General features: G+C 38.6%; 4 protein-coding genes and 1 long non-coding RNA gene across 9 annotated transcripts; 2 read left to right on the top strand and 3 right to left on the bottom strand.

The window, feature by feature from the left end:
• Positions 1-668: 668 nt before the first annotated feature.
• LOC140776951 (magnesium transporter MRS2-I-like) lies at positions 669-5,296 on the bottom strand. 3 transcript variants are annotated; one of them, XM_073120815.1, is made up of 11 exons: positions 4,773-5,290; positions 4,633-4,662; positions 4,354-4,510; positions 3,903-4,045; positions 3,475-3,549; positions 2,378-2,605; positions 2,213-2,257; positions 1,740-1,784; positions 1,620-1,649; positions 1,277-1,396; positions 669-1,187 (listed from the first exon to the last, which is right to left on the bottom strand). In XM_073120815.1, exons 1-11 carry the CDS (start codon positions 4,995-4,997, stop codon positions 1,101-1,103), a joined length of 1,185 nt encoding a protein of 394 aa, XP_072976916.1. In that variant the 5' UTR covers positions 4,998-5,290; the 3' UTR covers positions 669-1,100. The 3 variants fall into 3 exon arrangements, with proteins under 3 accessions (XP_072976916.1, XP_072976917.1, XP_072976918.1); XM_073120816.1 differs by having other exon boundaries at positions 674-1,187; positions 3,903-4,024; positions 4,773-5,288; XM_073120817.1 differs by lacking the exons at positions 669-1,187; positions 1,277-1,396; positions 1,740-1,784 and having other exon boundaries at positions 1,630-1,739; positions 4,773-5,296.
• A 2,067-nt stretch (positions 5,297-7,363) lies between these two features.
• LOC140777850 (probable galacturonosyltransferase 6) lies at positions 7,364-12,711 on the top strand. Its single transcript, XM_073122240.1, has 9 exons — positions 7,364-7,744; positions 7,822-7,874; positions 7,960-8,001; positions 8,133-8,253; positions 8,367-8,437; positions 8,990-9,222; positions 9,458-9,815; positions 10,437-10,955; positions 12,169-12,711. Exons 1-9 carry the CDS (start codon positions 7,618-7,620, stop codon positions 12,442-12,444), a joined length of 1,800 nt encoding a protein of 599 aa, XP_072978341.1. The 5' UTR covers positions 7,364-7,617; the 3' UTR covers positions 12,445-12,711.
• Positions 12,712-13,222: 511 nt separating this feature from the next.
• On the top strand, positions 13,223-16,846 carry LOC140777848 (protein transport protein SEC23 G). The gene is made up of 2 exons (XM_073122236.1): positions 13,223-14,306; positions 14,903-16,846. The coding sequence occupies exons 1-2, from the start codon at positions 13,596-13,598 to the stop codon at positions 16,559-16,561; spliced, it is 2,370 nt and encodes a 789-aa protein (XP_072978337.1). The 5' UTR covers positions 13,223-13,595; the 3' UTR covers positions 16,562-16,846.
• Positions 16,847-17,080: 234 nt separating this feature from the next.
• LOC140777852 (pathogenesis-related protein PR-4-like) lies at positions 17,081-17,868 on the bottom strand. Its single transcript, XM_073122242.1, has 2 exons — positions 17,556-17,868; positions 17,081-17,364 (listed from the first exon to the last, which is right to left on the bottom strand). The coding sequence occupies exons 1-2, from the start codon at positions 17,829-17,831 to the stop codon at positions 17,173-17,175; spliced, it is 468 nt and encodes a 155-aa protein (XP_072978343.1). The 5' UTR covers positions 17,832-17,868; the 3' UTR covers positions 17,081-17,172.
• A 1,024-nt stretch (positions 17,869-18,892) lies between these two features.
• Positions 18,893-20,164, bottom strand: LOC140777854 (uncharacterized). 3 transcript variants are annotated; one of them, XR_012107104.1, is made up of 4 exons: positions 20,028-20,164; positions 19,495-19,848; positions 19,314-19,398; positions 18,893-19,195 (listed from the first exon to the last, which is right to left on the bottom strand). It is a non-coding gene; the product is annotated as an uncharacterized lncRNA (long non-coding RNA). The 3 variants fall into 3 exon arrangements; XR_012107103.1 differs by having other exon boundaries at positions 19,990-20,118; XR_012107105.1 differs by having other exon boundaries at positions 18,893-19,185; positions 19,990-20,118.
• Positions 20,165-20,168: the final 4 nt, after the last annotated feature.

Raw genomic sequence — 20,168 nt, 5'->3', positions numbered from 1 at the left:
AAAAACAACGTGGCTTTGAGAGTTGAGGGTCTCGGTATATTGCTCCTTTAGATGTAGAAAATTCAACTACATTAATCTTGTACGTACATGCACATGTTACACTACGGAGGTTCCCTACAAAATATGCGTTCTTTTTTTTTATAGAAAAATATATATTAAGTTTTTCTTTACCGTCGTTTAGATGTTACTAATGTCAAACGGCAATTTTATTTGACCTATTTACTAATGATTAGTTCTAGTTGCAAAGATGCACATTTTTTCGATTAATTAATTTTTGACGATAATGCCATTATACCCATAAGGATAAGTCGATCTGAAGTTAATTGAATAGAGTTTGTTATTTAACTCATCAACATAAACTAGAAAAGGTTTCCTTCTCTTGGCGCAAACTGTTTTTATCTCTCTTTGAAAATTTCGGACAAACTGTTGGCTTCTTAAACGCAACAACAGAGCAAGCTTGACAAGAAATATTATTCCTAATATTGGCAAGGATTGTTATCTCAGACTGTTACAGATGTAATGGAGAGGACTATTAATTGTGGATAAGCATTAGATTGGTACTTAAAGGGGCCCCGCTCAGCAGGGAGCAACAAAGCCCAAGTACTTAGGCCCACCTTGGAGTTGGACCGTGTTGCTCAGTTGCTGTCAACAATGCTTTAGGCGTGGTCAACGGTCAAAGCAAAGTCGAGATAAAATTTAAAAATAAAATAAAAATTCTTATCCTGGTCTGCAAGACTGCAACACAAGCACAGTAGGATAATTGAGCTTTAGCAGTGCAACTGAATTGTACATAGAGATGACATAAATTCCGGGATCGGAAATAGTAATCTTTGTACCTTTTCTTTTTTAGACTTCCTCGAAGAACTTGATCCTGAGTTAATATTCACAATAAAAATAAAAGGTTCGTGTGTGGAGTCATCAAGCAAACTTTTGAATCAGGTTGTGCACAGGATTCGCAATGCTCAGACATATGAGGTAGATTTCAAAGGGAAAAGAACATTTACTCTGAGAAAAATACTCGAAAGAGACCATGACTGAATGTATCATTTCAAAGCAGGATTGCGTTCCAGATTTTCAACTGCATGGACTTCAGCAAGCTATTAAGATCCAACAAGACCCTTGTGGCGAGCATATGCAACAATCAGGATAAAGAGAAAAGCACATACTACCCCTGGGATAAGGGCCACCTGCACAGGTGTTGAAGAGAAAATGTGAGCCAGATACCGATAACTGTGACGTAAAACATGCCCAGGTTTGCTGGTGAGTAGCCAGTTACCCATTTGTAAACATATCCATGGTGTTTAGTCCAGGAGTTCGGTATATTCATTCCAAAGACTCCAGCAGACAATGAGTACAGTGAAAGGCTTATAGTGCCAGAACTCAAGAACAGCTCCAACTGTCACATTGGAGAAGAAAATTACTTACGAATATTAGACCAAAAACTTACTCCACACTTCAACAAAGGATCTTATAATATCTGATTGACTAAGACAACATAACAACAGCAGAGTGGACAGACAATCACTGGCACAATGCAAATCTTCCAATAAGTTACAAAGCGACCATATTCTTATACAGTAGATGGCCCCAAAAAAAAAGAAAAGTTTCAGAACTATTACCTGAATCAACTGATTTCGATGGTTGTCAAGCTGCATAAACCAAATTATCAGCAGGTTTATTTATAGGCCTCTCTGTCAACATATTATCAAGTAACCATATGCATTTCTGGAAAGGGATACCTGAATATTAATATAGTCCTCCGTGTCATCAATATACTCACGTAGCTGGAAAGAAATTTTATAACATTCTTATATCAATATCTGGCATAAAATGGCTCATGTAATTTTAAGATCACTTATAACTGACACAAGCTTCCAAATTACCATGCAAAATTTCCTCATATGCTAACTCACTAAATATGCTGTTGAACGCAGAGCTCAGTAGTTTCATGATTTTTGTTGTATAGCTAATCTCTCTGTTTTCATTCATGTCTGAGGACTTAAAATGATTTAGTATTCTGTTCCAATCTTTTAGTATCACTTTTACAGAATAATAATATTCAATCTGGATTAGTATTTTAAGAAAATAACGAGCTCAACAGTGAAGAGTTCTATATTCAAACCGGTTTTTTTTTTTTTTTTGCAATATAGGTGCTAACCATTTGGGGCAGTTCATTTAATATGCGACAGGCAGAACTTTGTTAAAGACTTACTGTGGCCAATTTGTTCAATGTTCCATCAATTTGCATGAAGTATGCCTGCACAGATATAAAGGTACCTTAGATTTCATCCAATGGTAGAATATATTTTCTTTTTATTTGATATATAGTTTGAAATTCGGGATAGCCATGAGCTGAAGCAGATACTGCTTTTATGACCTCAAGCAACATTTCCAGCTCCTCAACATCATTCTCATTGCCATTTGTTGTTGCTGCACTAGCCCTGCTTGCTTTAGATATCTTTGACCCTAAAGTTGGTGATTCAGCAAAACAGTTGTGTGCAGTAGATTCATTCAGAGGAGAGGAAGGTCCAGTCAACTTTCTTGACAAGTAAAGATCCGCCATATCATCATCATCATCCAGTAGCTGTTCAAGCTCATCTCTTACCTTGGGCAGATGGTAAACTTGGTCATACAACAAAAGACAGAAATGATAAAATTCTAAATCAGACAGATTATTATAAGCGAACCATTCAATCTATTCACAGCTATTAAATCTTTTAGAGTATGATAAAAGTATGCTGATGAAAGTTAACAAGTAAAACAACTATCTTGTAAAATGATCTGACTATCTTTCACTTCTGCAGCACATGTTTATTGGAATACATCATTATCTGTTTGACTTAACAATAACTAGGGCATTCCACAGCCTATATGAATGTAGAATTGCAGATCAACTAACATGCAGACTATCTTTTTCATGGATTTATCACCTCAAGAACAGTGTTGTGGCCAACCTTTTGGGCTCAACCAAGTCATTCGCTTTTAGGGGCTACATAACAAATATAGGCCATATGAAGCACTAGCTGCTGCATCTCCTACAGAATATGTTCTTTGCCACCCTTGGCTCAAATGCTACTAGAGAGTTAAACATGCTGCTCTATTGATCTTCATTACTATTCAATGGACTCAACAAGAACCTAGCTTTAAAAATCAGTTAACCAGATATGGTAGAAGTTCAATTGGAGGTAACTTGTTATTTCTAAGGTCTCATTGAAGTATGCTTAGTTGCTAAAATGCTAATATTACTTGCTGAGTCCTTCTAGCTCTTACTACATAATAAAGCAGTAAGGTGCAAAACAAATTACAGAGCCCACCCTATTAATCTTCTGTTAAGATTTTACAATTCTTGCCAGCAGAACTACATACGACCTAAGCAATAGACACAACTGAAACCTGTTTTACAGAAGAATATGTACAAGGATTTAACAGTTAAAACAAAAGGCAGACGGAATACTAGAAAGGGAAATGAAAAACCTTCTGGACCCGAGCTGTCAACCTTGTCATTGCACTCTTCAACTTTCGTACTCGGTCCAAATTACGGCTGCTTATCTGGATTGCAGTGCAACAGGTAACACATTGCAGAAAGAGAAACAAAAAGGAAAAAGGAAGAAAGAGAGCACCCAATGGTTAATGTACAATTCATAGAATAAAATTGGAAAAGCATGAAAATCCCCACAATCCATAGAAACATCTAAGCATCTAATACACTGTAGTATGCAAATCAAGACTAACAATAACATAAAAGGGAACAGGTAATACACTAATTTCGTTCATGGAACCTCCTTCAGAGATCCATGAAAACATCAGTTAACTGGTTAAGATTTATTAAAAAAAAAACAAGATACTACCCCTCGTAGCATAACAGCAAATTAAAATTGTTAGATCATTTAAAACTCATCCACCTTGGAAGTCAGCTCATCTAAAGCAGGGTAGGCAGCAGTCTCCAGCTCTGTGGCTCGTGCATCGAGGAAGCTGCAAATCGCTTCTAAAGCGACCTCTAAGGCGCGAAACTCAAAAGGAGACTCTACATTGTACGAGATTAGCACTGTCAGGAAAAGAGACAATTACTATAAAGAAATAAATAGAGGAGGAGCTGAAAGCATAATTAAGGTGACCAAGAAGTAGGCCAACAGTTACAAGCACTTTTCTAGCATAGTTAATTATTCTTAATCCACTGTTACCCAAAAGAATCGACAAAGACAAACCGATCGGTAACCAGTACACTAAATGAAATGTCAAATATAATATGCAGTATATATTCCTAAATACTTCACCGTTGTCAATGGCATCTTCCGACAATTAAGTCAATGAGGAACACTTTCTCAGTAGGCAAAAGGAGATAATCAATTTTACCATCTTCCTCAGTAGCTTCTACATCATGTTGTTGTCCACTCAAATTCTCCATCCCATCATCACGCATTTGTTGTGCAACATTAGCTGATGGTAGCCGCCTGCGAAGCTCTTCCACTATTGGGACAACATTATCATCCGTTGGATCCCTGAGCAAAACCTAATCCAAGAACCCATATTACACAAGACACTAATCAAGTTTTCCAAATACAAAACCTCATTTTCCTCAAAAGAGCAACAACTAGTAAAACAAATCCAAGGGATAGTTGCTTGAAAGCATACCTCTTCTGCAGTAATTATTGCTTTAATGTGCTGCTCCAGAAACCAAGAAACCAACGTTAGCAACCAAAATTTTACGAAAAAAAGCACCTATATTAAATTTAAACATCCACAAAAAGCAGTCCGGTAATAAAAAAAACCACCTCGAGATTGAGAACGATAGCTGTCTCCCGCCCCAATATAGTAGAAGGATAAGATAACAGGGGATCCAAGATCCTAAGATCCCGCGCGTGGATCTCAACCCTATGCATGATGGCATACTTATCCAAGTCTAGGATAGTCCCTTCCCCAGTGGAATCCAACAGGATCCAACTCCTCGACGTCGCTGCCTTCTTCTTGATCGAGCCGTATACCTCCTCCGCAGCCATCTCCGCCGTCTTCCCCGGATATCACATCTGCAAAGGTCCCTTTCGATTGGCGTAGCTCCGATAAGAAGAGGAGGCAGCGATCACACCGCCGGGGACCGGCGATGGCGAGCAAAATTCGACCTTTCGTTGCTACGAATGAGATGACGATGTTGCTATTCGTGGTAAATAAATGCGAGTGGGAGAGAAAGCGAAGAGAGAGAGAGAGATAGTAGTGGAGTTAATGGCGGGAGCAATGAGATCATTTGTTTTATTGGGAGGGGAATCGAATTCGAGTTCCTTCTCTCGGCTCTTATTCGCGCTTTTTTCCAGATTATTCGGCAATTCTGTACGGTGCTGTCTATCTGCCGCTTTTGTAATTTAATTATATTTAGTTCTTTAATTTAACGTATAATACAGAATGTATATATTTTATATAATTGATACATATTTTAATATAATTGAGTCACACTAGAGTCTATTATTATAAATGAAAAATAAATAAATATAATTAAATTACTAAAAAAATTGTGTTTATCTAAATATAAAGGCGATACTAGTAGTAAGGTTAAATTAAATTCAATTTGAGTATCATTTAATATGAGTTGAGATTTTAAAATATTATCAACATAATGACTGTTTTAAAATATAAAAGAAAATTATCTTACGTTTAACATATTTTTTTTTTATAGATAACTCTACTTCTTTTAGTCTACCAAATATTTACTTATTGTAATACATTATTTAGAAGAAGGGAAGCTTCATTGTAACTTGTGGTTGGTTGGTTTAAGATGATGGTTGCTTCACACCAAATAAAATAAATGGATCCAACTTAGTAAATAAATCGAGCCAGAGCTATAGCTTTTCTCCAGCACACTATGGTTACAGCATTTTGTACTTTCTAACCTTTAGCCCCACACTGAAAGCTGTAATATATAATTGAGAATTAAACCCTAATTGAAATTTTATTAAAAAAATAGTTAATAAAGGAATAAAAAAGCTAGAGAATCAGAACAGAAGATGAGGGAATGTCAATTTCACATTTGGAAGGGGAAAAGCAACTCCACTTCCACTAATTTCTTTTGTTTTAATCCAAAGGTGTGTTGGCTTTCCAAGAAAAATTCTTTATATTTCGTTTCTTTCAAATTAACCATCAAGTTAGTTAGTGAGATGAAGTCCTAAGCAGATATATAAATCAACTATTAAGCTCAGGGAGATATCTCCAAGTGTGTAAAAAATTAAGAGCAGCGGGTCATAGAAAATTCTTAACATTGGAAAAAGGAAGAAGCTCTTCAAACCACTAAATTTAATGAAGCTGCTGCATGAGAGTTAGAAAGCGAGAGAGGATGAGGAGAAAAGTGCAACTTTTCTCGTGTATTTGAAGCTACCATCACAACGGTCACGTTACGGAACGAATCTGCACAGGTGATTGTGAATGCATGTAACCTTTCTTGTGTATTTGAAGCCACCGTTGGTCGGTCACGTGTATTGGTCAATTATATACATGGAAAAGGGCGCCGCCACGTGGAGAAAAGAAATAGATTTCAACGAAGAAAGAATTAAAAGTTTTAAACTAATTTCGTGGCCAATAAAAAATTGCCATGATATGGGAATTTAGAAAATTCCTCTAGCCATGATTGCAGACGATCAATCGTCGTCTATGACCGTCCTTTCTCTCGCATGTAGACACGTGTCAGGGTCACGTTCGCCAGAATGGCTGCTTCGAGTTATGAGCCTTACTCCTTTGTCGTTTCTCGTAGCTGTATCATAATTTGGTTAGGAAGGTCCTCCAGAAGTCTACGTCGTTCTCGCCAATACCAGATCTCCATCCAATACCTCGAACAGCAAAACCCCAAAACCCCCACCAACTATGTCACGCGTGGAACTTCCCGGGCACACGTCCAACGGTTAATCGCTGGAGCAACGAACTGGAGCTATATAACTTTCATCTGTAAGATACATTGCGCCTTCTTCGTTAGCACTGGAATTGTGGACTCTATTAAGCAAGAAATTTTTCTATGGGTAAGGAGGCGATAGCATAAACTTTAATTTTAAATAATTATTATAAAAAATATTATTTTATGGTCGATAATGACTTAGCTCAATGACTTGGTTTGACAGTACAATTAATTTAAAATAATAGCTTAATATTTTAACGATATTTAGTTTGAAACAATAATTTAACAATACATACGGTTTAAAGTCATAACTAAACGATTTAATATATTGATTAAAATTTAATAAGATCTAGCACCCTTATATCGATATATTAGTTTTTAGTCGAGTCTATATCTAATTTTCTAGCCCTTGAACCGTTAAAAAAGAAAAGACTGGAAAATCTATTTAAATACTTTAAGTATCTTTCTTATCGAAATTTTTTTTGTAAACAATAATCAAGGAAAATACTAGACTATAGAATTTCTCTAAGTCGGTCGAATCCTTCCCATTTCTCACTTTCCCTCCGAATCGAAAGCAAAGAGCGAAAAAAATAACTGCTCGCAATTCTCCTCGTCCCCTCCTCCTCTTCTCTCTTCTCCATGGCAGAGCTCCACAAACCCTAACCCTAGCTGAGATCTCTCTCGCCGATGCCCGGCGAGCTCCTCCTCCTCTGCTGTCGCCGCTCACGCCGACTTACGTCCCCTCGATGAAGTTCATCCTCAGGCCTCCGAGAAGCCTCTTCCTCGGTTTGCTCTTCGTCATCTTAGTCGGATTCCTCTACGTCGGCATCAACTTGCCCACCGATTTATCGTCCTCTCACGATAACGAATCCGGTTAAGATCCTCTCTATCTGTATCGAGATTCGTTTTACGTTATTTTATTGATGTTTTTGTTTGATACTTTGATGCAGCGCAGAAGGTGTCCAGCGGTGAGATCTCGGGATTGGTGAAGAATTTCTCCCCTGTAAGATTGTTTTTTCTTGTTATTTTGAATAATTTGCTTTTTCTTTAACATATTTGGGAAGTGTTTGATAGTTCGATGGATACAGGGGCATATTGTGGATTCTATCCGACTTGATGCTATTACTCAGGTTTTTTTCTTTTTCTTTTTTAAAAAAAAGTAGTGTTCGTATGCTTGACTTAGGTTTTAATTAGATTGTGAAAAGCGTCTCTTCTGCATGCGTAATGAAATCTTACTTTCGAATGTAATTGTGGGATTCAGGATACTGATACAGGACTGAAAGAACCCACTGGAATCGTCTACAAAGAGTATGAGTCTCATAATCCATTGAACAGAAGCAATACTAACGATCATTATGTTAGGCCACCAGATGCACCAGAAGGTAAAATTATGGTGCTTTCGTTGATACCAATGATATCATTATTAAATTTATTCTGATTTATGTTGCTCATGGATCTCTTCTTCTTTTCCTGTGCTTTTTTGCTTTAATTGAAGGTTTTCAATCTGGTAATGACAGCGGTGGAGGACTTCACAAGCACACTGTATCAGTCTCAACTACTGGAGAGGTATGCTTCGTACAAATTCAACAAAAGGATGAAATTTGAGATCTGAATTAAGTTACAGAAGCCTTAGCAAATCTCCAGTACTAGTTAATATCTATTTTGTGCCACCTCTGTAAATCACTAATATGAGGCCGCACCATTGTGCCCTCATTGGGATTTTTAGTCTAGCAACTCCTGGGAGTAGCAAGAAGCTAGAAAGCACAAGTTGACCCTATCAGAACATTGAACTAGCAATTCATCAAAAAGTTAGAAAGAATTATGATCAACTATAATCACCAAAATGCTGAAACAAAATTAAGGCAATTATTATCATTCTAACTTCTTATTGGGCCTTGCAACCAACCAGTCTAGATGTTCATTCATCTTTTTCTTTTCTCCTTCATCTCACTTTTCTTTTTTCCCGGTTTTCTTTTTTCCCGGTTTTCTTTTTATTACCTTGTATTACAGTATATCAACATATATGTTTAATATTGTGGGTTGCAATCCTGAGATATGACTATATTTTCTTTCATAAAGAATGATCCTTATTTTTCTCGAACTTAACATTGAATGCAGAAGCGCAACCTATCTGACCTGCCAACTGTGGAAGATAATCGTGGCCTGCTCCCTCAATCCACGACAAACGAGAAAATATGGGAGATGGAAGATCAGCTAATTGTGGCTAAGGCTTACTTGCACTTTGCTCCACCAGGTAGCAATTCCCACTTAGTGCGAGAGCTCAAGGTAAGGATAAGAGAAATAGAAAGGATACTAAGCCAAGCCAAAAAAGATTCAGATTTGTCCAAAAGGTAAGTGATATGCTGGTAATATATTTTCATTTCTTAATTAAGTAATAGGGGAACAATGTTACCAGTATAGACTGTGATAAGAGAAAACAAAGAAAAACAGAAGGAAGAATTGTGGGTGCTAAGTGCTAACTTTAAAAATAGTTTCTTTAACAATATAAATAGTTTCTTGGCAAATGGTGCTATGATTTAGAAGAATTTATTATTGCTTTTGATTGAGATCAGAAACAATTTTCAGTGGCTTGCAGAAAATCAGAGCAATGGAAGCAACTCTGTGCAAAGCCCACAAGGTTTATCCAGATTGCTCTGCAATGGCATCAAAGCTACGTGCCATGACATATTACACTGAAGAGCAGCTGAGAGCTCAGCAAAATGAAGCTTCATATCTCATGCAAGTTGCTGCCAGTACATTACCAAAAGGTCTTCACTGCCTGTCAATGCGGCTTACTTCAGAGTACTTCACTTTGCAGCCTCAGGAGCGCAAATTGCAAAACAGGGATAAAGTGCAGAAACCTGATTTGTACCATTATGCTATATTTTCAGACAATCTACTTGCATGTGCAGTAGTTGTGAATTCTACAATTTTCCAAGCGAAGGTTACACTTTTCTCTCTTAGATCCCTGCTAGTTTATAGGCATATCATGTGGTCATATACTAATCTTATAAAACCCTAGAGAATGAATTTTGAGGCACATTATCCTCCAGTTGACATATATGTTTGTGACCCATAGTCTTATAAATGAAATCATAAAACTATCTCAGAAAGACCAGAAACTGATTAATTGTCTAGATTTTGCAAGCCCAAGTTTTATTTTAGTTGCGATGGAATGAAATAGTATGGTGATTTTACTTTCAGCAACGAAAGATGACATTGCATATTACTTACTGTGTTGTTTTCTATTAAAGAGTGCACAACTTGTAATTCACTAATGAGTTGGACACTTAGCCAATTCATAATTCACCTGTCCTGGTATGAGAAGGCAAATATTAGTTCGAAGCTCTGTTTGTGATCATGCAACTTTATATATGAAAAAAAGCAAGAACCGTACAGATGGAAATTTTAGCACATGCATTGCTTAGTATTACGTCCAAATGTTCCTGGATTATTGCTCTCATTGGACCATTTGTATCCTGATTCATGGATTAAGTAAGACCACTAGATTCTACCGCTTTTATGCATTTATTGACAATTTTAATCCTTATCCACTTTATTGCAGGAACCAGAGAAAATTGTGTTCCATGTGGTGACAGATTCTCTGAATTTTCCAGCAATGATGATGTGGTTTTTGTTGAACCCCCCTAGTCCAGCTACAATTCAGATTGAAAATTTGGATGAACTTAAACAGCTGCCACCTGGTTTTAGTTCAATGTTTAAGCAGCCAGGAATTAGAGATGCAAGATTCACTTCAGCACTTAATCACCTCCGCTTTTATTTGCCAGATATATTCCCTTCTTTAAGTAAGGTTTTACTTTTGGACCATGACGTTGTGGTGCAGAAAGATCTAAGTGAGTTGTGGAGGATAGATATGAAGGACAAGGTTAATGGTGCTGTTGTGACATGTAGGGAAGGCAAATTATCTCATCAGTTGCAGGTTCTTCTGAACTTCTCAGATCCAATCATTGCAAATAGCTTTGATCCAAAGGCATGTGTGTGGGCATTTGGGATGAATATGTTCAACCTAGAGGAGTGGCGCAGACATGGTTTAACCAGAAGTTATCATAAGTGGCTCCAAGTGGTAAGAGGATTCTTTGCATGATTCTTCCTTGTCCTTTTCTCTTAATTAGCATAGATATGACCTTATCGCAACAAAAGGTGCTTATGCAGATATCATGTATATCTATTGACATCAATGCACATATATAATAAGGTATTCAGATTAGAAAAAAACATAGAATATGATTATTTAAAGTTATAGACTTTAACAAGCCTAACCAATTTGCACCGCATGAGGAAAACAGCACTTTAACATGGTTTAACTTTAAGTAGGTATTTAGCTATCTCAGTTATAGAAAATCTACTTGGACATCTTGCAATATGCATTAATTAGGCTTGAATATGATTCTATGAGTTAGCTGAGCTTAGCTACAGTCTATTGGGGAAGAAACTATTCATAATGAAAGATATGGAAATCTAGTTACAGTTTTGCTGGGAGCTTTGTTTTGCCATGATTTATATGTTAAGTTTCCTCCCTACTACTTCCTTTTAGGCCAAAATTGTTGGATTAGAGGGTGTCAGATGTGTGATTCCCATTCCTGTAGTTCATCTCAGCCAGCTTGCTTAGCTATTTATGATTTAAAGTGTTATCATAGGGACTGGGAATCTGATTGTCTATTCCAATATCTTATGGTCTCTGAACTTAGCCAAGTTCTCTTTGTTCCTATATTTCTCTTACTCACAATGAATTGAAAGCTTGCATTTCTGCTAGATCCTAGGTTGATTCAGAGCCTGATTGTCCAGAGCTCCTTATCTGTCAAAGATTAATGTTATGGAACATTGCACCGTTAGACTAAATCAGAACAAGAGGGATCTATAGAATCCTTTAGACTGGGAAGACTTTTCTGGTCAACAAGGAAGTACTGTTGTCTGATCTTAATAGAGCAGGAAATTTTAGCAAAAAATTGAAATTGGTCATCAGTAGTTGGTATTGCGATCTTTGTAAAGCTTTTTTGCATGTTTGCCTCTAGTGATACTTGGAACATCATGGCACAACTAATACCTAGTTCATAGGACAAGCAAATCAGAAAGGAAATGTACATTTGAGTTTCTCTTGATTTTTGGATGTGCAAAACACCTATATAGGAACATTTACTCAGTTTAAATGTCATGACAAATTTTAGGTGAGAAGCATTATTTAGATGTGGAGCACAGGTAGCACCTTTTATGATGAGTTGCTTAGTTGTTTATTGGTTGTGTCCACCTTCTTGGTCTTATTATGTATTAATTTACAGGGAAAGAAGAGGCAATTATGGAAAGCAGGAAGCCTGCCAATAGGTCAACTGATATTTTACAACCACACACACACTCTCGACAGCCGGTGGCATGTGCTTGGACTTGGCCAGGACTCGAGCATCGGAAGAGCGGAAGTTGAGGGAGCAGCAGTTGTCCACTATAATGGAAACATGAAGCCATGGCTTGAGGTTTCAATCCCAAAATTCAGATATTACTGGAATAAGTACCTTAACTATGACAACACATACTTGCAGCAATGCAATATTCATGAATAATAAGTTGCAGACTTACAGCCACACAAGCTCTCTTCTGCAAATTTCAAAAGCTTCCTTCCTCTTTCCTGGGATATTTCCCTCTTTTCCTACCACCCCTTTTAGTATCAGCCTCTATATTTGTACTAATGTAAATCTTTTTTTCTTCTTTAACCAAGGTAGTGACAAATGTCATAGCTCAATCGATTTTTTTTTTTATCTAAACCTTACCAGAATAAGATTTCTTCAGGACTTGGCCTCGTACTTTCACAGACAAATATATTTGTTGAAGAGCTGCACTCACCTGTACATTTAGGTTAAAGTAAGTTTTTTATTTTTTAATCTCTTCTTTGCCTGACAACGGTGTCTTAATTTGGAAGTTTATATTCTCAAATTCTCTATCCTTTTCCTCTTTACAGTTCCTATGCTTTAAAATGGGTGTTTCCATCCCCAGTGTGCACTCAATCTTCATAACTATTTCTTTTGACTGTTTGAACTTTGATGTTCCAGTGAGGTAATAATGATACTCCAGACGTGGAAGTTATGATTGGCATCATATAGCTATTTGCTTTGCATCCCCTTGGAAGTGGTCTCAGGGCCCCTGACTCCTGCTGCATTAAACTTTTGCAGTGATGCTATGCGTTATTGTCCTTTGATGACTGTAGCAGAAGAGTATAATATATTAAAAGACTATGGTTATTAATCTGCAAGGTAAAATTATTATACATAAGAAAATAGTAAGTAAACTTATTTAGCCTTGTACGCAGCTGTAACCTTCCAACATAGGGTCTTAATCATCGATACTCGATAGCATTAAGAAGGATCTTATGACCTTCTCCGGTACGTGAGTACTCTATTTCCGGTAAATTTATAGGGAGCCACAGCGATGCTTTTAACAGTTTAAACCGATCACCATCTATCCTTCTCGAGCAAGGAAAACAGAATCAGACGGCTGTAGACTGCCAATTACACGACGTCACAATTCACACATACCAGTCTCCTCCTTCTCCTTGTCCGCACCTCAAATTAAAAATAAATAAATAAAAATAAATACTTTTCCATCAAAGAGAAAACAAAACCCTAGTCAGCTTCTCTTCTCTCCCATTCCATGGCGTGATCAGTGATCACCCAAACTTTAGCTTCTTTCCTCCTCCTCATCCACCAAATCTGCCGCCATGGATTTCGCCGAGCTGGAGTCGATCGAGGGCCTACGTTGGCCGTGGCATGCGTGGCCGCCCTCCCGCTCCGATGCAGCTTCCCTCGTCGTCCCGACGAGCGTCATGTGCACTCCCCTCGCCGCCGTCGCGGACCTTCCCGTCCTTCCATACGACCCCCTCCTCTGCTCCCGATGCTTCGCTGCCCTCAACCCCTTCGCCCGCGTCGATTACTCCGCCGCCCGCTGGTCCTGCCCCTTCTGCCTCCACAAGAACTCCTTCCCTCGCTCCTACGCCGGGATAGGCGATCACAACCTCCCCGCCGAGCTCTTCCCCACCTACAGCTCCGTTGAGTACGTCCTCTCCCGCAACCCTAACCCTAGTCCCAGACCGTACTCGAACGGGTTGGCATACGGGCCCTCTCCCTCTTCTTCTAACTCTGTTCTGTCCTCCTCTGTCTCGTCTCTTGGGTCGTCCTCGGCGTCGTTGTCGGGTTTGGAGGCGTCTAGGACGGTGGGACCGGCCTTTGTGTTTGTTGTGGATGTTTCCTCCGGGAATGAGGAGCTCCGGACGCTTAAAAATGAGATTTTGCATATCTTGGCTGAGCTGCCGGAGAATGCCCTGGTCGGATTGGTGTCATTCGGAGCAATGGTGTGGGTGCATGACCTTGGGTTGTCCGAATACTCGAGGGTTATGGTGTTTGCTGGTGATCGGGAGCTCAGTTCAGAGAAGGTAGAGGTTTTTGCTAAACGTCTCTATAGTTTTTCTGTTTCTTTTTAGTAAGATATTACTTTGTGAATTCTGGATCTGGGAATTATGATAATATATACAAATTAGAGTATTAGTCCTCTGTCTAAATGAGGATGTGGAATAAGATGCTAAACTTTCGAAATGAATAATGGTTGTGGTTTAAAACCTAGCCTGTAGGGAAATGTAGAGCAACAAGTGCATTGTTTATTTGAACAAAGTGACAGAATGATGTGTAATGTGTAATCTTCTAAAGAGTATGTTAATACTGAGTGATGAAAGTTCTTTTTGGTACTCAATGGTTTGCTACATAAGTATGAAGCTGAGATTTAGAAAGTTAAATACTTGATATTGGCCCCCAAATATATTTCTCTACTAATGATTTATGAGAATTAATGCAAGTGCCTTATGGAGCTATTGGGAACTTGTTGTTACAAGCATTCTCTTGTTAGCATTAAATTGCGAAGTGCAAGACTTGAGATTACTGAGATTGCTTTGCCAGATACTTCTTTTAATTTCATACCCAGCTGCTCTGGTCTTAATACTGGTTGGTAATATCTTCCTTTTGTATCTTGTACCAGATCCAAGAGCTAATGGGAGTTTTTCACCCTCAGCACACCAAACTGGGAGGGCTAAGATCGACTGAAAAACAAAGCTTTCTGTTACCAGTGTCTGAATGTGAATTCAATGTTACAACTGCAATCGAAGAACTTAATTCCACCTCTGATTGCTTACGTGGTCATCGCCCTCTAAGGGCCACTGGTGCAGCGATTTCAACTGCAGTTTCACTTTTAGAAGGTCGCTCACCTGCTACTGGTGGCCGAGTAATGGTTTTCACATCTGGGCCTGCAACAATTGGCCCAGGGATGATTACAGAAACTGATCTGAGTAAGGCTATTCGTACTCATCGTGATCTTATTAATGGCCGTGCCCCTTTTATTGAAAAGGCTCGTAGATTTTACAAGCAACTGGCTCAGAGATTATCTAATAAATCTTTTGTTCTGGATCTCTTCGCCTGCTCCCTCGATCAGGTTGGAGCTGCAGAGCTAAGGGATCCAATAGAGACGTCTGGTGGCTTCATGGTGCTTGCGGAGTCTTTCGAGTCTGAACAGTTCAGAAAGTGTTTAAGGCACATCTTTAAGCATGATGGAACTGACCACATTAACATGAACTTTGATGCGACTATTGAGATGGTGACATCAAAAGAACTTAAGATCTGTGGGGCCCTTGGGCCCTGCATGTCTCTCCACAAGAAGACCAGTTCAGTGAGCGATAAGGAAATTGGCCAGGGCGGAACTAATTCTTGGAAGATGAGCACACTGACCAGCAAAACATGCATTGCTTTCATCTTCCAAGTGAGTGGAGATCAGAGAGCTGAGCCCCCTACTGTTTTCTTTGTTCAGTTCATGACACGTTACCGGCATGGAAATGGTGAGTGGCGGTTGAGGGTGACTACTGCTGCAAGAAGATGGGCGGCACCTCGTTCTCAGGAAATTACGGCTGGTTTTGATCAAGAAGCTGCTGCAGCTGTCATGGCAAGGCTTGCAGTCCACAGGGCAGAGGAGTACCACGCCAGAGATGTTATCCGATGGCTTGATAAAATGCTAATTCGCTTCACATCCAAGTTCGGGGACTATGTCCCAGAAGACCCATCTACATTCCGATTGTCATCCAATTTTTCCCTCTATCCACAGTTCATGTACTACCTTCGGAGGTCACAGTTCATTGACATCTTCAATAGCACTCCAGATGAGACAGCCTTCTTCCGTTTGATGCTGAATCGGGAAGGGGTAGTTGGTTCCCTTATCATGATCCAGCCTACCTTATTCCAATACTCATTTGATGGGCCACCAATTCCAGTACTACTCGACATTAGTTCTATCTCTCCGGATGTTATTTTGCTTTTTGATTCTTATTTCCATATAGTAATTCACTATGGTTCAAAGATTGCTCAGTGGAGGAAAATTGGCTATGACAAGGACCCGAACCACGAGAACTTGAGGAAACTGCTGGAAGCACCGGAGATTGATGCTGAGGCGCTAGTGGCTGAGCGCATTCCAGTACCAAAGCTCATAAAGTGTGATCAGCATGGGAGCCAGGCCAGGTTTCTTCTCGCAAGGCTGAACCCTTCTGTGACTCAGAAGACCCTGCTTACGGATGGGTCAGAAGTGATATTTACAGATGATGTGAGCTTGCAAGTCTTTATTGAGCACTTGCAGGAATTGGCTGTTCAGGGTTGACAAAGCAGCATAGATTTGTACATGTATTATTTCTTTTCTTTCTTCTTAGATCTGTTAGTGCCTTTGAGAGGTTAGTTTTGGATGGCCTTCATTTCTCCTTTCTGCGGCTTGTTGTATAATGCTGCTGCTGCTTCTGCTTCTGCTTCATATGATGAAACTGTTTGTCTTGGTGAGCATTGTTGTAAAGAAGAAGTTCAAGTCATAGATATTCTGTTTCCGAAAATTACAGCTTGTCATTGAGTGAAAATTTTTGCCACATGTTATTGGCTATTGCCTTTCTCGAAATTTAGTTTCCTTGAAAAAAAATATGTTCTATTCTATAAGTCTTTGTTAAACGAGTGCATTTGATGTTGAAAACAAAGATTGCAAATAAATTGGTATGATGTTGGTGAGCTCAATGTCTAATGTATGTATTTTTGCATCTTTAATTCATGCAACAGAATAATAGATATTTTCTGTACTTTGAAATGTACTACTGGGTGTAGTTATAAATGGTGAGAAATAACAGTACACACAAAATACAATGCAGCGCCTAAGAGGACGCATTTATTTCTTCAGAATGAAATATAACACACATTAGGCCCACAGTGGAGTACTTATTTAACGTTATCCTAAACAATGGAGTGTGCGAGTGAATCGCCGCAGTTGACGAACTGGTAGTTGACAATTAGATGACCTTTTGCGTAGCCACTTCCATCAGTATCTATCTTGGAGAACACACCCTGGTCCAAATCCAGCCCTCCATTTCCACACTGGTCAACGATCCTAACTGTCGCTTGTGCTCCTGTTGCAGTATTTCTCACCTGCATTTCGTCAACGGCGAATATTTAGGACATGCTCAACTTCCAGAGAAACAAATTATTAACTAGTAATTAATTAGAATGGTCCAAAAGATAACCCGCATAATTTTGAGAGGCAAAGTCAGTCATCTTCTTTGAATTACTAAAGGCTCAAAAAACAAAAATAATATATGTAATATCCAAAATATATTAACCTGAAGGCATTTGCCACAAGAGTCTCTGCCCCGGGGACCCACAGGCCCACAGAAGGCAGTCCAGCCATACTTCTTTCGCCACGCAAGCGGCTTGCCGGCATCCCACGTGGAACAGAAGGCACTCACGGCCGTCAAATCCCAGTTGTTCGCCGCCGGGTAGTAGTAGTGGTACGTCGCCCGTACACCGGACGCCTTCTGGGCGCTCGCCGCGGGAGCCGCCACGTAGATCAGCACTACCACAAGCAGGAAGCGATTGAAGAATCTCACCGTCGCCATGATTGCAATCTAATCTTCTTAGGCTTGCAGTCTTGCAGAGGAGAAAGGAGAAGGCTTCTATTAATAGATGGATTAGTTCTTATATTTGACCAATTAATTGAACATAAAAAACTTGGCGTGCGACGACTTTTACCTTCTGTAGGCAATTAAGTAGACAAGTATTAGCCTTTAGTTGTGATATATCTTATCTAGATCCTTTAATTTATATCGTGTCCTCCCTTTCGTTGGATTGTGGAGTTAAAAGGTGGAGAAGATTAGTGCAATAGAAAGGTTTATTAGTTTCTTTAGCTTCGGAGTGTGGGATTAAGAGGGTAGGTGGTTTATATGGATTAACTTGAAACCCGAAAAGTCTCCGGCCAGGAATCAGGAGTATTATTCTCATTAATTTATTTATTTGAATTAATCATTGTGACGCAAGGAGGCGAAGTTGATGCTCCAACTCGAATCGGATTATTGGAAAATAGCAGTACTAATTTGAATAAGTCGTGAGGTAGTTAGTGTGTACGTGGAGCTATTTGATGAAAATGGCAAAAATACCCTTGTAGTAAATGGTGAAGATATTTAAGCTTTATGATATACAGTAATAGAGATGTAAAAATACTTAATTGTCCTTGTAGAAAATATAGTCCGAAATGAAAATAGAGTTAGTGCACAAGGGGCACTCATTTATTATGAATTAAGTTTTCTTCTAAATATATTTTGCAATTAAATACTTAACTGTGTATATTTTAATCAAATATTATATAAGATAAGTCAAATGATAAATCATGTATAAAATCTTACCACAAGTAAAGAAGTACAATAAAGTTATGCATGTTATCTAAGCAAAACTTTTATTAGGATTTACATATTTATTCAAAGTATAATATTCTTACATAAATTTATTAAAGTTCATTATTATGTTTTATAATCAAATAATAAAATCTAGTAGAATTACATATGTACATAATTTATGTTATGTAAGATAAGTTAAAATAATCTTATACACTAACAAAACAAAGGGTTTGAGTTTTTAAAGTATATAAGATAAGTTAAAATCAGACAAACAATGAACATGATAAACTGCTCTTATTTTTTTATTCTTCTTCTCAAAACATAAGAATGCATAGAAATCCACCCTCCTCCTCCTCTGTTAGAGATTTCCTTCACAACTTATGTGGGGTTGTGTCAAGAGTTAACTTGGTTCTTTTTGTCGGAGAAATGACTCATGAATACCTCCACTACTTTCCAACCACAATGCGAATAATCGTACTCCTCCCACATGTCTTGACTTTTTGAAAAGGAAATTGCCGAGGAAGTCCTGCAATGTCGGTTTGTGTCTCACTGTCTCTGAAAGCAACGGTTTGGGGCCCATCTAAAGAAAGCTGTCTAATGTAGATTAGTGCAATAATTATGAGCTTAGATTGCTAAACCAAGAGATAAATGATGCCCACGAGGGAGACATGTCATAACAATCAATTGAAGCTTGTCTTGCTGTCATACCTTCTTTGTCCAATTTATAACTTCAAATGAGCTGGTGGAGAAATTCAAATGAGTTTAGTTGCACTGCTTTTGTTTGTCTGTGCTTCTTTGAATTAAAGAGAAAAGGCTGTCACCGCGTTCTTCAAACAGTAACAACTCTATATTTAAAGTTAAAGAAGAAGAAACTTAGTAGAAGGCTCACCTTTGATGTACTCAGAAATGGTTTCTTGATGGCTGGGCTAAGCCATTGTCTTCTAGGAGTCATTTTTCTCTCTAACTATCACTAGATATAGTTGAGGCATCACCGTCTCGAGGTTGTTATATTACTCTTTCTGCATGTGAGGATAGCATGCAATATGATGTCTATGCAACATAGGCTACGCAATGCCTCTAAAAATCCATGCATGTTGATGATATAGAAACTGTCACAATTCAGTTGAGTTCCTCTCACGCCAAGAAATGCAAAGTAGACACTTGGTGGAGTTCTGCCATGGCAAAGAAACTTCATCTGTACAGGATAGGATAATGTCATATCTTTCAACAGCCAATCTCAAACCTGAAAAGAAAAGAAAAAATTGAGCAGGAATACAAACCATAAACAGATTATGTTTCAGAGTGAGAAAGTTAATTACACAATCCGAAAGGTTTATATCAAATCTAAAGCTACAGCATGAACACATGATGTGTGATTTTGCACCTCCATTTGAATCACATGGCCTATGGGCCAGGACCCACCTCCACATGGGGGTGTTCCCCTCCACTTCCGTAATCCAATGGCTCTGAACATTGGAATACCGACATCCATGGAATCTATCCATCCGACATAGACCAGACGCAGAAAGTAGTCGCCAGCCCTACTCTGCATTCAGAGAGGCG

This window comes from Typha angustifolia, chromosome 15 (genome assembly GCF_048772165.1).
Source record: "Typha angustifolia cultivar Huaian chromosome 15, ASM4877216v1, whole genome shotgun sequence".
Lineage (NCBI taxonomy): Eukaryota > Viridiplantae > Streptophyta > Magnoliopsida > Poales > Typhaceae > Typha > Typha angustifolia.
This window is presented reverse-complemented; position numbering and strand designations above follow the sequence as displayed.

Excerpts from the sequence above, each read along its gene's own strand:
- LOC140777850 (XM_073122240.1), top strand. The coding sequence starts at position 7,618 with ATGAAGTTCATCCTCAGGCCTCCGAGAAGCCTCTTCCTCGGTTTGCTC. Across the intron at positions 7,875-7,959 it reads TGGTGAAGAATTTCTCCCCT|GGGCATATTGTGGATTCTAT; the intron begins GTAAGATTGTTT and ends CGATGGATACAG. Across the intron at positions 9,816-10,436 it reads CTACAATTTTCCAAGCGAAG|GAACCAGAGAAAATTGTGTT; the intron begins GTTACACTTTTC and ends ACTTTATTGCAG.
- LOC140777852 (XM_073122242.1), bottom strand. The coding sequence starts at position 17,831 with ATGGCGACGGTGAGATTCTTCAATCGCTTCCTGCTTGTGGTAGTGCTG. Across the intron at positions 17,365-17,555 it reads CTTGTGGCAAATGCCTTCAG|GTGAGAAATACTGCAACAGG; the intron begins GTTAATATATTT and ends GACGAAATGCAG.
- LOC140777848 (XM_073122236.1), top strand. The coding sequence starts at position 13,596 with ATGGATTTCGCCGAGCTGGAGTCGATCGAGGGCCTACGTTGGCCGTGG. Across the intron at positions 14,307-14,902 it reads GGGAGCTCAGTTCAGAGAAG|ATCCAAGAGCTAATGGGAGT; the intron begins GTAGAGGTTTTT and ends ATCTTGTACCAG.
- LOC140776951 (XM_073120815.1), bottom strand. The coding sequence starts at position 4,997 with ATGGCTGCGGAGGAGGTATACGGCTCGATCAAGAAGAAGGCAGCGACG. Across the intron at positions 4,663-4,772 it reads CTATCGTTCTCAATCTCGAG|CACATTAAAGCAATAATTAC; the intron begins GTGGTTTTTTTT and ends TTTCTGGAGCAG. Across the intron at positions 1,785-2,212 it reads CATTGAACAAATTGGCCACA|CTACGTGAGTATATTGATGA; the intron begins GTAAGTCTTTAA and ends ATTTCTTTCCAG.